General features: G+C 48.4%; 1 protein-coding gene across 1 annotated transcript in view; it reads right to left on the bottom strand.

Moving 5' to 3' along the window:
• Nucleotides 1-16295, bottom strand: part of LIN7B (lin-7 cell polarity scaffold B) — a 1167120-nt gene that overhangs the window by 742052 nt on the left and 408773 nt on the right. Inside the window, exon 4 of the mRNA XM_077467159.1 lies at nt 116-325. Coding sequence (XP_077323285.1) covers nt 116-325 — 210 coding nt within the window. The remainder of the gene's footprint in view (nt 1-115; nt 326-16295) is intronic.

Raw genomic sequence — 16295 nt, 5'->3', positions numbered from 1 at the left:
AAGAATTTTAACAAATAGTTTACTGGGAAACGTTTATTTTATTGTGCTCAATGTGTTAAACTAAAAAATGTAAGCAGGTTTAATACTACTATAACTTCCATGTAGATTTACTCACCACACCGTTGACAGAGAGGAGCTGATCTCCACGTTTTAGCCCTCCATGACGATCAGCCACACCACCAGGAATGATACGTGAGATGTAAATAGGAGAGTTTTGTTCTTTTCCTCCCATAATATTAAACCCAAGTCCCTCATCGGTTTTCGGAAGTTCAACTACGCGTGGATGGGCATGACCTTCACTAGCTGCAAAAGCAGCCACCGTAGCCTAAAAGGAAAAAAAAAAAAGATAAGTTTCCACTAACACCATTGATCTTTTTAACTATCTGTAAGGGATCAAGTCTTCCCAATGACCTCCAGTCTAAGGAGCATTCTTCTCACTGACATCACACTAATGTATCAAGAGTTGCATGAGCCTAAAAAGTTTTTTCAAGCATTCATTTCTGTTCAAAAGTTTGAGAATTGCTGGTCCATATCAATAATGGCAATATTTTGCTTTATGTCTTTGAAAAGAGAAAGGGAGTGGGGATGATAGCCTGTTCAAGTGTGATTGATAGGTTGCAAATTTCAGTGGGGCTCTGAGTTTTTGAGAACTCCTATCAACATTTGGACTGGACCACTGGTCACAATGGAAGAATGGATAATGTGAAATGTGATTGATTGTGATTTCTTTGTAGTCGACTTACAGATCATATTGCAAAAAGTATCCCAAACAGGCGGGGACAGGGAAAGATGGGGCTAACCGAATAGCAGTAAACACCAATGTACTAGTATCAAAATAGTATCAAAATATAATTTATTGGTATATATAAAAAAAACAAAAAAAAACATGGGGGTAAATTGATGAGACAAATGACAAGGAAAAACATCAAACAAAAGTCCTGTAATGGCTATGTGTGGGCATAGTCCTGTAATAAGGCCCCTTAAAGCAAGTTGATTCCCAAAACAACGCATGCAAATTCCTATGCAGGGATATGGATATACATCCTACATGAGAAGAAACTTACTGCATAAATCCCCAATGGAGAGTAATTATACAGCAGTAGGCGTACACAGTTGCGGTACTAGCACAGTGCTGAAGTGATAACTGAGGCAATACGTTACCGCACCCAATGATGGATAGTGCCATCAGTCTATGAGGAATATTTTTCTTGGGCAATATACCCTTATTCGTTTGTTCATCTCCTGGGAAGTCGGTAGATCATCAAGAGGGTATTGCCTGGAGGAATGCTGTGTTGCAGGGCCAATAGTCTATTACTTCCAAACGAATCCCACAGAGATCCGATGAGGTCCGCTGATGGACCTACCAAATCACCTCCTTCCATTTGCCGAAACCCAGCAATCGCAACCCCTCCTACGGTGCACGGGTTCACAAGCACCATGGGGTATGTCGCCGTAGCATGGCATCTGGGCGGAAGTGATGTCAATGCGCTTCACAATAAACAATGTGTAGCTTCATCTGGACATCCAGAAGGAGACAATTTGGCAGGTCCACCAGCGGACCTCATCGGATCTCTGTGGGATTAGTTCAGAAGTAATAGCCTATTGGCCCCGCAACACAGCATTTCTCCAGGCAATAACCCCTCAATGGTCTACCGACTTCCCAGGAGAATAAGGGTGTATTGCCCAAGAAAAATATTTTTCACAGACTGATGGCACTATCCATCTTTGGGAGCGGTAACGTATTGCCTCTGTTATCACTTTAGCACTGTGCTAGAACCACAACTGTGTATGCCCACTGTTGAATAATTACTCTCCATTGGGGATTTATCCAGTAAGTTTCTTCTCATGCAGGATGTATATCCATATCCCTGTATTGGAATTTGAATGCATTGATGGATTTCTTCTCCCTTCTGGACTACTCATCTGTTTTGGGAATCAACTTGTTTTAAGCAGCTTTCGTACAGGACTATGCCCACACAAAGCCACTACAGGACTTTTGTTTGATCCTTTTCCTTCCATCCCGTCCCTTTTTCCTTCGCTGGCTCGAGCCTCCAGGGGGATTAGTGCTAGTCTACCCTAAACTTAGCAATCGCTGGACATTCCACCTTGTGGTGGGTTAGGCTGACACCAATTTACCTGGCGTCTGGACGTTTTTGTTTATATCAGTTTTGTTACATGTTGTCTTGTCCCCCCATCTGTGGCTGTTCTTGATTAGCCCATTCTGGCCTGTTACCAACCTGAACCAGGGTTAGCTTGTCATTGGTCTCATCAATTTACCCCCATGTTTCTTTATATATTCAAATAAATTATATTTTGATACTAGTTCATTGGTGTTTACTGCTATACGGTTAGCCCCATCTTTCTCTGTCCCCGCCTGTTTGGGATACTTTTTGCTGTAGTTTGTCGGGGCTGAATCTCAGGCACCAACTTGGTATATAGTTTATACATGGTCATTCAAGCCTCTTGTTTCCATATTTATATTACAGATCATATTGTCTCTCCATGGATTGCATATGTAATTCTGTTGCTTGTAAGCCATTGTTTTTGTATGGTCCTTCTTTAAAAAATTAAAAAAAAAAGAATACAAAAAGTCTGAAGCCATAACCTGCATTCTTGTGCCAGTTTAGGGACTTGAAGTAAAAGGTTTAGCATGATAACCAGGGAGTGAGAATTTTAAGCACTGTAGATCAGCAAAAGATTTCATGCTTCTCTCGTTTCTTCAAAGCAGTTTTGTGATTTTGCAGAACACCGATTCATAGCCAGCACTGATGTGGCCTTATTAGAATGTGATTAAAAGTTCTGGTCAGCATTAGAGATGGGCCGAACACTGCCCTGAACTGCAAACACCATTGAAGTCTATGGAAGCCAAACATGAGAAATGAAAAGTGCCCATTTTGAAGGCCAGAAAAGGGGCATGGGGGCCCGTGTACTGCCCTGGGGAACAGGTATGGTGGCCATGTACTGTCCTGGGGGACATGTATCAATACAAAAATATTTTTTTAAAAGGATAGTTTTTAAAAGGGGCTGCGATTTTAATGATGCTTAAAGTGAAACAATAAAAATTAAAAATTCCTTTAAATATAGTTTTTTTTGGGGGGGGGGGGGGGGTCCCGTAGTCTACCTGTTAAGTGGCGCATCTGTAGCATGTGTAGAAAATGCTGCAGCAAAAATGACATTTCTAAAGAAAAAAAATAAATAAAGAGTCAAATCACATTTAAATTGACTCGCAGTTGCAATTGCCGGCACCCAGCTATTTAAAAAAAAAAGCATGTGGTCCCACGCCAAAATTAATTAAAAACATGGCATGGGGTCCCCCCCCCAAACTACCAAATACATACTAGACCCTTATCTGAGCACACCGCCTGGCAGGTCAGGAAAAGGGGGTGTACAAGCACCCCTCCACCTTCCTGAACCATACCAGGCCACATGCCCTCAACATGGGGGGGGGTGCTTTGGGGCAGGGGACAAGGGCCTGTTCCCCACAACTAGGGATGAGCTTGGTGTTCGAGTCGAACGCCTGTTTGGCGAAGCCAGAACTCAGTGGGCCGTTCGCGCCAAATTCGTGTGGCGCTCACGGCTCACAATGCACTGCGCCATCGCAGTGCATTGCTGGCTCATGATTGGCCAAGCATGAACTGTGACCCCACATGCTTGGCCAATCACAGCGCTGGCAGCGAGGAGAGCCATTATTGGCCACAGGCAGGATGCGTAGTACACGTCCCACACTATATAAGGCTGCCAGCGCAGGAGGTATTGGGTGTTCTCTGTGTACCTTCAACGCAGTATACACCGTCCATTATCCACCGATATAGCGTTCTTGCTCTTCTGTAATTGTGCTTTTAGCCATCTGCTGGAGTTTGTGGGTGTTGTCTGTGTGCCCTGAGCGCAGTATACACCATTATCCACCTATATAGCTATATTGCTCTTCTGTAATTGAGCTTTCAGCCATCTGCAGGAGTTTCTGGGTGTTGTCTGTGTGACCTGAGTGCAGTATACACCATTATCCACCTATATATCTAATTATATTGCTCTTCTGTAGTGGTGGACGAACTTCCGACGGAACGTGTTGCGAACGCGAAACACGAACGCGGCCGATAGTTTGCGAACCATAACGTTCGCGGCGGGCCCCATTTGACTTCAATGGGATGCGAACTTTACAAACCTGCAGGTCAAATTTGTCCCACCACATGGCCAATGACATAACACATGTATGAGGTGAATCTGGGATCGACAACTACAAGCATTCTTTTTTTATATGTGAAATTGTGACAATTCCGGACTGTGGAGCGCACGAAAGCAATGGAGGAGAGGGAAGGTCAGGGTAGGCAAAGAAGAGGGTGCAGGAGATGATCACAAGCACCGTGATATAGATCACTGACACCTGCACCGTGATAGAGTGATCTGACACCAGCACTGTGATAGAGAGCACTGACATCAGCAGCGTGACATACAGCACTGACACATGCACCGTGATAGAGTGATCTGACACCAGCACCGTAATAGAGAGCACTGACATCAACAGCGTGACATAAAGCACTGACACCAGCACCGTGATATACAGCACTGACACCAGCACCGTGATAGAGAGCACTGACACCTGCACCGTAAGCAGCCCCAGGAGGAAGTCAGCATAGCTCAGGGATGGTGGGAGCCCCTCATAATAAGCAGCCCCAGGAGGAAGTCAGCATAGCACAGGGATGGTGGGAGCCCCTCACAATGAGCATAGCACAGGGATGGTGGGAGCCCCTCATAATATGCACAGCAGGGGTACAGCCCCAGGAGGAAGTCAGCACAGCACAGGGATGGTGGGAGCCCCTCATAATAAGCAGCCCCAGGAGGATGTCAGCATAGCACAGGGATGGTGGGAGCCCCTCATAATAAGCAGCCCCAGGGGGAAGTCAGCACAGCACAGGGATGGTGGGAGCCCCTCATAATGAGCATAACACAGGGATGGTGGGAGCCCCTCAGAATATGCACAGCAGAGGTACAGCCCCAGGAGGAAGTCAGCACAGCACAGGGATGGTGGGAGCCCCTCATAATAAGCAGCCCCAGGAGGAAGTCAGCACAGCACAGGGATGGTGGGAGCCCCTCATAATAAGCAGCCCCAGTAGAAATATGACACCGCTCAACCTCTTCAAACAGGAGGGTACGGGCATATAGTACGGTGTGCTTTTTTTGTACAAGGAAGTGAGCCAAATGAAGAAAGAAGGTCTGTGTGCTCGATTAAAAAAATAGTTTATAGACAAATACATGGTCTACTGGTCACATGTGTTGAATTCCTCCGAGATCCATGCCTCATTCATTTTTAGAAATGTGAGGTTGTTAACACTGTCGTGAGCTAGGCGAGTACACTTATCGGTCACGATCCCCCCTGCTGCGCTGAACGTCCTTTCGGACAGGACACTGGACGAGGGGCAAGCCAACAGTTCGATTGCAAATTGGGCAATCTCTGGCCAGAGGTCAAGCCTGCCCACCCAGTAGTCCAGGGGTTCATCACTCCTCAGAGCGTCCACATCGGCCGTTAACCCGATGTAGTCGGACACCTGACGGTCTAGGCATTCCCTGATGCTGGATCCGGATGACACCTGTCGATGGGTCCGCTGAAAGAATGACCTCATATCAGAAGTCACCAACACATCTTCAAGCCATCCTCTTCTTGCATGCGCTGTTGGATTGGTACCCGCAACTCCTTCTCTGGGAGTGGGAATTGCTCCTCTGCCAGCGCACGCAAAAGCAGAATGCAGCATTTCTCGAAAAAGGCCTGGAAGTGCTCCATTCTGACAGCCCTCTGTGACGGCGGTAACATTTCCGCCATTTTGTGTTTGTACCGGGGGACTAAGTAGGTTGCCACCCAGTACTGGTCCTTGACCCTTATGCTTTTTATACGGGGGTCCCTATTAAAACACTGAAGCATGAAGGCCCCCATTTGCACTAAACTGGAAGCAGTGTGGTGATCTGGCTCCTGCTCATCATCCAGGATAATGTCGTCCTCTTCATTCTCCTCTCCCCATCCACGCACAACAACAGGGATCCCAGAAAGGTTTAAAGCATGCTCTTCTTGCTCCTCCTCATCTGCCCCGGCACCATCCTCCTCTGACTCCTCTTCAGACTCCTGTTGTTCACTTGTCTCAGATAGAGTAGCCCCCCCCTGGGAATTCATCCAGCATTGCGACTTCCTCATCTTCCCGCTCCTGCTCCTCCACAGCTTGATTAATGACACGACGCAATGCACGCTCCATAAAGAAGGCATAAGTTACCATGTCACTGATGGCGCCATGGCTGCGACTGACCAGTTTCTCCTCAAATGGCCGCAGAAGTCTGCATGTGTCATGCATGAGCAGCCACTGGCTTGGTGAAAAAAAACCCCAGCTCCCCAGAACCTGTTCTGCCGCAGAGTTCATACAGGTAGACGTTAACTGCACGTTTCTGCTGGAGCAGCCTATCAAGCATATAGAAGGTTGAGTTCCATTGCGTCGGGCAATCACAAATAAGACGTCTGACCGGCAGATTGTGTCGCCGCTGAATGTCAGCAAGGCGAGCCATGGCCGTGTAAGATCTTCTGAAATGGGCCGAGATTTTCCTTGCCTGCTGCAAGATGTCCTGGACCCCAGGGTATTTGACAACGAATCACTGCACGACCAAGTTTAAGACGTGTGCCATGCATGGCACGTGCATAATTATGCCCTGTTTCAATGCGCTAAGCAGATTGGCACCGTTGTCACACACCACTTTACCAACTGTCAAATTGAGCAGTGTTAGGCCTCATGCACACGAGACGCAGATGAAACCTCTGTTAAAAAAAAGCTGAAACGCGCGTTTAGAAACGCGCGTTTTGCCGCGTTTGCATGCTGCGTTTAGACGCGTTTAGACGCGTTTAGACGCGTTTGCGTTTAAACGCGTTTATAAAGATAACATCATGTAGACCCTCCCCAAGCTCTCAAAGCATTTTTTTTAACTATTTCTGCTATTTTGATCAGAGTGAGCAGCAGCAGCATAGAGAGCAGTTGTACACTTGCATTTGCCGTGTCACTTGCCACGGCACCTGCCACAAGTTGTGGATTGTCCACTTGCCACGTCACTTGCCACAAGTTGGGGATTGTCCACTTGCCACATCACCTGCCACGTCACCTGCCACAAATTGTGGATTGTCCACTTGCCACGTCACTTGCCACATCACCTGCCACGTCACTTGCCACGAGATGTGGATTGTCCACTTTCCACGTCATCTGCCATGCCACCTGCCACAAGCTGTGGATTGTCCACTTGCCACGTCACCAGCCACATCACCTGCCACAAGTTGTGGATTGTCTACTTGCCGCGTCACTTGCCACATCACCTGCCACGTCACTTGCCACGTCACCTGCCACAAGTTGTGGATTGTTCACTTGCCACGTCACCTGCCACGTCACCTGCCACAAGTTGTGGATTGTCCACTTGCCACGTCACTTGCCACAAGCTGTGGATTGTCCACTTGCCACATCACTTGCCACGAGCTGTGGATTGTCCACTTGCCACATCACTTGCCACGTCACCTGCCACGTCACTTGCCACGTCACCTGCCACAAGTTTTGGATTGTCCACTTGCCACGTCACTTGCCACGTCAGCTGCCACGTCACTTGCCACGAGATGTGGATTGTCCACTTTCCACGTCATCTGCCATGCCACCTGCCACAAGCTGTGGATTGTCCACTTGCCACGTCACCAGCCACATCACCTGCCACAAGTTGTGGATTGTCCACTTGCCGCGTGACTTGCCACATCACCTGCCACGTCACTTGCCACATCACCTGCCACAAGTTGTAGATTGTCTACTTGCCGCGTCACTTGCCACTTCACCTGCCACGTCACTTGCCACGTCACCTGCCACAAGTTGTGGATTGTTCACTTGCCACGTCACCTGCCACGTCACCTGCCACAAGTTGTGGATTGTCCACTTGCCACGTCACTTGCCACAAGCTGTGGATTGTCCACTTGCCACATCACTTGCCACGTCACCTGCCACGTCACTTGCCACATCACCTGCCACAAGTTTTGGATTGTCCACTTGCCACGTCAGCTGCCACGTCACTTGCCACATCACCTGCCACGTCACCTGCCACAAGTTGTGGATTGTCCACTTGCCACGTCACTTGCCACATCACCTGCCATGTCACTTGCCACGAGATGTGGATTGTCCACTTGCCATGTCACTTGCCACGTCACCTGCCATGTCACTTGCCACATCAGCTGCCACGTCACTTGCCACAAGATGTGGATTGTCCACTTGTCACATCACCTGCCACATCACTTGCCACATCACCTGCCACAAGTTGTGGATTGTCCACTTGCCACGTCACTTGCCACATCACCTGCCACGTCACTTGCCACAAGATGTGGATTGTCCACTTTCCACGTCACCTGCCATGCCATCTGCCACAAGTTGTGGATTGTCCACTTACCACGTCACCAGCCACATCACCTGCCACAAGTTGTGGATTGTCCACTTGCCACACCACTTTCCACGTCACCTGCCACGTCACCTGCCACAAGATGTGGATTGTCCACTTGCCACGTCACCAGCCACATCACCTGCCACAAGTTGTGGATTGTCCACTTGCCACGTCCCTTGCCACGTCCCCTGCCACGTCACCTGCCACAAGTGGATTGTCCACTTGCCACATCACCTGCCACAAGTTGTGGATTGTCCACTTGCCACGTCACCTGACACAAGTTGTGGATTGTCCACTCGCCACATCACTTGCCACATCCCCTGCCACAAGTGGATTGTCCACTTGCCACATCACTTGCCCCATCACCTGCCACAAGTTGTGGATTGTCCACTTGCCACGTCACCTGACACAAGTTGTGGATTGTCCACTCGCCACGTCACTTGCCACATCCCCTGCCACAAGTGGATTGTCCACTTGCCACGTCACTTGCCACGTCCCCTGCCACAAGTGGATTGTCCACTTGCCACGTCACCTGCCACAAGTTATGGATTGTCCACTTGCCACGTCACATGCCAGTCACCTGCCACAAGTTGTTGATTTTCCACTTGCCACGTCACCTGCCAAGTCACTTGCCGCGTCACCTGCCAGGTCACTTGCCACGTCACCTGCCACAAGTTGTCTATTGTCCACTTGCCACGTCACATGCCAGTCACCTGCCACAAGTTGTTGATTTTCCACTTGCCACGTCACCTGCCAAGTCACTTGCCGCGTCACCTGCCAGGTCACTTGCCACGTCACCTGCCACAAGTTGTCTATTGTCCACTTTCCACGTCACTTGCCACTTCACCTGCCACGTCACTTGCCACAAGTTGTGGATTGTCCACTTGCCACATCACTTGCCACCTGCCATGTCACTTGCCACAAGTTGTGGATTGTCCACTTGCCACGTCACTTGCCACAAGTTGTGGATTGTCCACTTGCAATTGCAATTGTTTAAAATATTTTTCTAATGGTTTTTCATCATTTGCAATCATTTGAGGTTTTTAATGTAAAAAAAAAAGGTCACCTTTAAAAACGCATATAAACGCAAACGCGGCTAAACGCGGTAGCGGCGTTTTGCCGCGTTTTACCGCGTTTTGCCGCGTTTTGCGTCTGAAACGCAGAAATTTTTGTTTCTGAACGCATTTTTTTGCTTCTGGAAAAACGAGATTAAACGCAACTGCATATAAACGGAAAAAAACGAGACTGTGTGCATGGACACATAGGATAACATTGAATGAGTTCAGGTGCAGTTGAAAAAACTGTCCAACTGCATCTGAACGCGCGTTTAACTGCGTCTCGTGTGCATGAGGCCTTAGCCATTGATCTGCCTGTGAACACAAAGCTGAAAGGAGTGCTGGGCCAGTATGGCTCTTGGCTTCCAGGCACAACAGACGCAGCACGGCATGACAACGTCTCACCTGGCATGTCGAATAGGTTCTGGGGAGCTTGGGCGGGCGCAGCAGAAGAGACACTAGCAGCGGAAAAGGAGGAGTCAGCCGAGTAGGAGAGGGAGGAGGATGGAGTAGGAGGAGAAGAAGAGCCAGGCCTGCATGCAATCCGTGGCGGTAAAACCAAATCTACACGGGTGCCACGGGTTACATGCTTGACGGCCGTCAGAAGGTTCACCCAGTGGGCAGTAAAAGTGATATACCTTCCCTGCCCGTGTTTGCTAGACCACGTGTCTGTGGTCAGATGTATCTTGGCACCGACACTGTGTGCCAGAGATACATTCACTTGCCGCTGAACATGGCCATATAGCTCTGGGATGCCCTTCTCTGAGAAATACTTCCTTCCTGGAACCTTCCATTGTGGTGTTCCAATGGCCACAAATTTTCGAAAGGCCTCCGAGTCCACCAGTTTATATGGCAGTAGTTGGCGGGCTATCAGTTCTGACAAGCCAGCCGTCAACCGTTGGGCAAGAGGGTTATCCGGCATCATCATTTTTTTACGCTTGAACATTAGGCCCACGGAAGCCTGCCTTTTTGCAGAAAAATGTGAGCTTGGCGTGATGGAAGGTGGAGTGGAGGACAATTGTGAGGAGAGAGGAGAAGGAGAAGTAGAAGACGAGGCTAGATGGTGAGAGCCTGGAGTGTGGCTTTGTGTGTTCCGTTGCTCCCACTGGGCTCGGTGATGGCAGCTCATGTGCCTTCTTAAGGGGGTCGTCCCTAGGTGAGTGTTGGGCTTACCGCGACTAATGCGTTCACTGCAAAGATTGCAGATGGCAGCACTATTGTCAGCAGCGGACACGTTAAAAAAGCCCACACTGCGGAGCCATGGGCCAGCGTCCTGGGAGCGCCAGATGTGACCGTACATGGTCGATGACTCGCTCCTGATACATTAGCAGTCTGCTTTGTCCCTCCTGTGCAATGTAAGTTATTCCTGCTTCTCCTCCCTATCTGATCCATATCTCCCTCTGAACTCCCCTCCTCTTCCTCTCTTGTGGGCACCCTTGTGACATCACTAGACACGTCATCATCGACGTCACCTTCCCCACTGCTATAAGTAGAGATCTCGGAGTAGGCAGCAACACCGGGGACCAACCTCCTCCTTGGGCTGATCTGGGTACTGTTGTCAGACTGCTGAGTGGCGGTTGTTGCTACCTCCTCTTTCTGATCCAATGCCAAGAGTGGCTGCGCATCAGAAATGTCTTGATATGGATAGGAAAAAAATTCATGTGACTCAAGCGGAAGGTATGTGGTGGTGGTGGTGGTGTTGTTGGTGGTAGTGTCTTTGGGGGTGCACATAGCAGAGAGTGAAGAAGAGGGTGCAGATCGAGAGGATGAGGTGGGTGCAGAAGAGTAAGGCTGAGTGAGCCAGTCAACCAATTCTGGTGCTTCCTTTGACGTAATCGCACGCACCTTCTGCAATTTCCCACTTTGGCTCAAGCCTGTTGCTCCTGCCCTACCTCTACCACCCCTGCGGAAGGGCCTGCCTCTTCCTCTGCCTGTCATTTTTTAAATGACCCTGTGACAAAACTCTCTACAGAAGTGCAGTATGTATGTGGAAGAAGGTATATAACACCCCGCTTCAATCTGTTGTTTTTGGGGGCCACTGGTTTATCACACCAGTTACAATACTTTTTTTTTGGATTGCGTTTGTCACTCTTAGTATCGCTGCAGAACCGCTCAGCAGTCACAATGCTGCACAGTGGAAACGCGCTATACTATGCTTTCTATATGTGCAAGTATTTTATACGTGTATTACACAACTATATACTGCACATCAAATAGTACACCTATACCAGTCCTTAAGGACCTTTGTGAAACTAGTAGGTTGTGATTAGCAGACTGTACCTCACTCAACCCTATATACTGTAGTACACTATACCTTACCAGTCCTTATAAGGACCTTTGTGGAACTAGTAGGTTGTGATTAGCAGACTCTACCTCAGTCCCTATACTGATAAAGGACTGCTGCAGAATAGGGCAGCAGTCAGCAGTAGTGCACCTCAACCCTATATATTGTGGACCTATACCAGTCCTTAAGGATTAGCAGACTGTACCTCACTCAACCCTATATACTGTAGTACTCTATACCTTAGCAGTCCTTAGAAGGACCTTTATGGAACTAGAAGGTTGTGATTAGCAGACTGTACCTCACTCAACCCTATATACTGTAGTACACTATACCTTACCAGCCCTTAGAAGGACCTTTGTGGAACTAGTAGGTTGTGATTAGCAGACTGTACCTCAGTCCCTATACTGATAAATGACTGCTGCAGAATAGGGCAGCAGTCAGCAGTAGTGCACCTCAACCCTATATATTGTGGACCTATACCAGTCCTTAAGGATTAGCAGACTGTATCTCACTCAACCCTATATACTGTAGTACGCTATACCTTACCAGTCCTTAGAAGGACCTTTGTGGAACTAGTAGGTTGTGATTAGCAGACTGTACCTCACTCAACCCTATATACTGTAGTACACTATACCTTACCAGTCCTTAGAAGGACCTTTGTGGAACTAGTAGGTTGTGATTAGCAGACTGTACCTCAGTCCCTATACTCATAAAGGACTACTGCAGCAGAAGGGCAGCAGTCAAGTATAATATTCTTTCTATATTTGGAAGAAAGAATATTATACGTGTACAACCCTATTACCATACCAGTCCTGAAAAGGACCTTTGTGGACCTAATAGTAACAGCTAATGATTAAACTGACTGTCCCTCTCTGCAACACACAGCGTCCTGTCTGCCCCTATCTGCACTGAGAAAAGACAATCTGCTGCAACAATGACTTGAATAGCAGTGCCTCAAACCTATATCCTGAACTACACCTATACCATACCAGTCCTTAAAAGGACTTTTGTGGACCTAATAGCTAGCGATTTGGGTCACTGCAGTCTCTCCCTGCTCCACACAGCAACCTCTCCCTATAGTGACAGTAGAAAGAATGTAAAATGGCCGCCGGATCGGGTCTATTTATAAGTTAGGGGGAATGTCCAAGTGTCCATGTGCTGTAATGTCTCAATTGGCTGTCCTGGTACACATGATGGATGTGTCATCATAGGTCAAAGTTTTTTTACACAGTAAACACGTAAGTCTGCCGGGCGAACAGCGGCAATAGCCCGCTGATCGGGCAAACCGCGAACAGCCGAAATTCGCCGCAAACCGACCGCCGGTCGAACAGTTCGGCCATCCCTATTCCCAATAGCCAACGATGGGGCAGAAATTGGAGAGACCTAAGTAGGGTAGTTTGGCTTGTGATTTGGTGTTGGTGCGAGAGGGAGAAGATGCTCTCAAAAAGGGAAAGAAACTGTGTGTGGGGTTGATATGCATTTGGACGGAGAGTTACAGGTAGTTGAATGGTGTAATATTTTGAAACTTAAAAAAGGTCTGTTGTCAGATCACGAGCTGCTGCGAGTAGCAGACGCTTAGCCCTCGTACACACGGTCGGACATTCCGGCAACCAAATCCGTCGGATAAATTCCGATGGATTTAGTCCGGAAGTGGTCTGGAAGTGGTGGTGCATACACACGGTCGTACTCAGTTGTCGGAATTTCCGGTTGCCAAGAACGGGGTGACGTAAGGCGCGTACGACGGCACTAGAAAAGGGAAGTTCAGCACCACGTCCGGCACCCTTTGGGCTCCTTCTGCTGGTCTCGTGTTTATCGCGTGTTAGTAGAAGTTTGGTGTGAGACGATTCGCGCTTTTCAGATTTGTGCTTCAGTTCGTTACTGCTCTTCAGTTTGTGCTTGTCGGTGCATATCTGATTATCAGTGCGTGTAGTCAGTAAGCATTTGTTACTCATTGTGGACTATATCTTGGTATAGTACGCTTTGATTTACATTGCTTATTGTCTGTTCGTTTCTGCTTTTCAGGTCATTCTTTCAGGCCTTGCTGTTTATCGGTGCTTTCTGTTGTCCGTTCTGACCAGCCGACTGTTTTAAGCCATGTTTCATGTACGTACTCGTCGTAGAGTTTTGTGCTGTGCAGGGGCTTGGTGTTGGGCTTTTAGCTTTGACACAAGCCCGGTCCATGAACAGGGCGAGGAGGAGTTTGTGGACCAAGAATTGTTTGCGCCAGCATGACCAGTTCTCTCACATGCCTTTGCTCCATGAGACCCGGGAGAATAATCCTGATGATTTCAGGAATTATGTCCGGATGACGGACCCCGTTTTTCACCATCTGCTGGCTTTGCTGTCCCCTAATTTAAGCAGGCAGGATACCTGCATGCCGCAAGCCATCACTCCGGAGCAGAGGCTCATCGCCACATTGCGATACTTGGCGACAGGGAGAAGCCTTCAGGACCTGAAGTTCTCCACAGGCATCTCCCCCCAGGCTCTGGGGATCATTATTCCAGAGACCTGTTCTGCCATCATTCAGGTCCTGCAGAAGGACTATATGAAGGTAAGTTTTCTCCTTTAACATCACATTTTATGTATTTAATGATTGCTAATGTATTGGATTTTTTTCCTCATTCCCTAATTACCATGATTTCAATATGCTCTAATTGATGTGCTGTGCCCCATTGTCCTCATGCATGCTGGAAGCTTTTCAACTTCCTTTTTTGTCCTTCGTCCCACCCCCCAACTCGGGGTCCTACTATTATAATTACAAGGGGTTTAATAGTATTGTGATTTTGGCGGTGGTGTCAGCGACCTATGACTTCCTTTATGTGGATGTGGGGCAAATGGCCGGATGTCAGATGGTGGAGTATTCGCACGGACGGAATTCTACTGGCGTCTCCAGAGTGGCAGTCTGGGCTTGCCACCCCCAGACGAGAATGTAGAAGAACTCCCATTCATTTTTGTCACGGATGAGGCGTTTGCCCTGGCAAACCACCTGATGCGGCCTTTCCCGATGAGGACCCTCACCCCGGATCAGAGGATGTTTAATTTCCGGCTGGCCAGAGCCAGAAGAGTCATGGAGAATACTTCCGAAATACTGGCCAGCCGGTTCAGCCTATTTTTTATGCCAATACACATGGCGGAATATAAACTAAATCAGATAGTGCTTGCCTGCTGTGTTCTGCACAATCTTTTGAAAAAACATTCAGCTAACTATGTGGTCTCAGTTGGCCCAGATGCAGAATTGCTGGAAAATGACAATCTCACGGCTCTTGAAGCTGCTCGTCCTGGCTTGCCCCCCCCCCCCCCCAAAGCGCCTGCGAGGTCAGAAACCAATACATGGAGAACTTTGTGGGTAGGGGAGCCATTGATATGTCAGACAATGTCTGAGAGGCATTTTTTTAATACATTTTTCTTTGAAACTACAATTGTAGTCAGAGTCTTCAAGTGGGAAAAGCGATACTCCTAAGAACCAAGGCCTGAGGTGTGCCTTGGCTAGCTGGTCAGTATGCCTGAGAAGAGGGCATACCCTGAATGTAAGAATAAGAACAAAATACTATGAGAATGTATGAAACTGGGGAACGGGTGGGTGGGAACTCAGAAACCCTAAAGACACTGACCCTGACAGAGGAGGAGGTTTAAATAGCCCTCTCAGGCTCCTCCTACAAATACAGGCTGGCCTGCGGCCAGCCTTCAACTTGTAATCAGAGTCTTCAAGTGGGAAAAGCGATACTCCTAAGAACCAAGGCCTGAGGTGTGCCTTGGCCTAGCTGGTCAGTATGCCTGAGAAGAGGGCAAAAAGACACAAAATTTAGGTGAAGAAGGGAAGGTAATGAACCATCAAGGATAAAGGTGCGCTCCCGGATGGCAGCAGTACGTATCCAGCAAGTAACCGGAGAGTGTTCGCAATGGCAAAAGAACACATCGACTCCTGACTTGGCGATGAGAAGGAACCCCCTATCGAACCTGTGACACTACCCTGAACCCAACTGAACATCCCCTGAAGGATTGAATTGAGCCGGATGCCCATGACACCCAGACCCGAGAATGAACTGCTTGCGAAATGAGAGGATACGAGAGGGGAAAGGAACAAGGCCTGGCACAAGGAAACCCCTGCAAAAGATGGCGAAATACCCCAATGAACACCAGTGAAATAGCCCAGAGACATACCCCCCCAAGAGGGTGAGTGGCAAAAAAGACCACTAGCAGGAGTGCGAAAAGCTGGAAACCTGATGGATGTGATGGAGTAAGCGGATAAGGCCCATGCACCATGGCAATAATACTGTCAACCTGGAGAAATCAAACCGGACGCAGGACCCAGGTCCCACCAGATACGATCGGGTCATGCTACAGCCTGAACCCAACAGCTGGGACAGAAATCTGAACCAAGGAGGGCCAAACTCCCTCCTGGGGAAATAGTCCCCATGGCATAACAGGCATACCCAAGCCCCCCCTACTTGGAACAAGCTGGGGATCGGAAAAGTCGACTGGACTGATGTCCCTAAGTGGAACTCCAGGCAATAAGTTCAAACAAG

Source organism: Lithobates pipiens, unplaced genomic scaffold (assembly GCF_037356315.1).
Source record: "Lithobates pipiens isolate NorthernLeopardFrog02 unplaced genomic scaffold, aLitPip1_a1.2 Scaffold_48, whole genome shotgun sequence".
In the NCBI taxonomy this organism is placed as follows: Eukaryota; Metazoa; Chordata; class Amphibia; order Anura; family Ranidae; genus Lithobates; species Lithobates pipiens.
The sequence above is the reverse complement of the archived record's forward strand: the minus strand, read 5'-3'. Positions and strand labels throughout refer to the sequence as shown.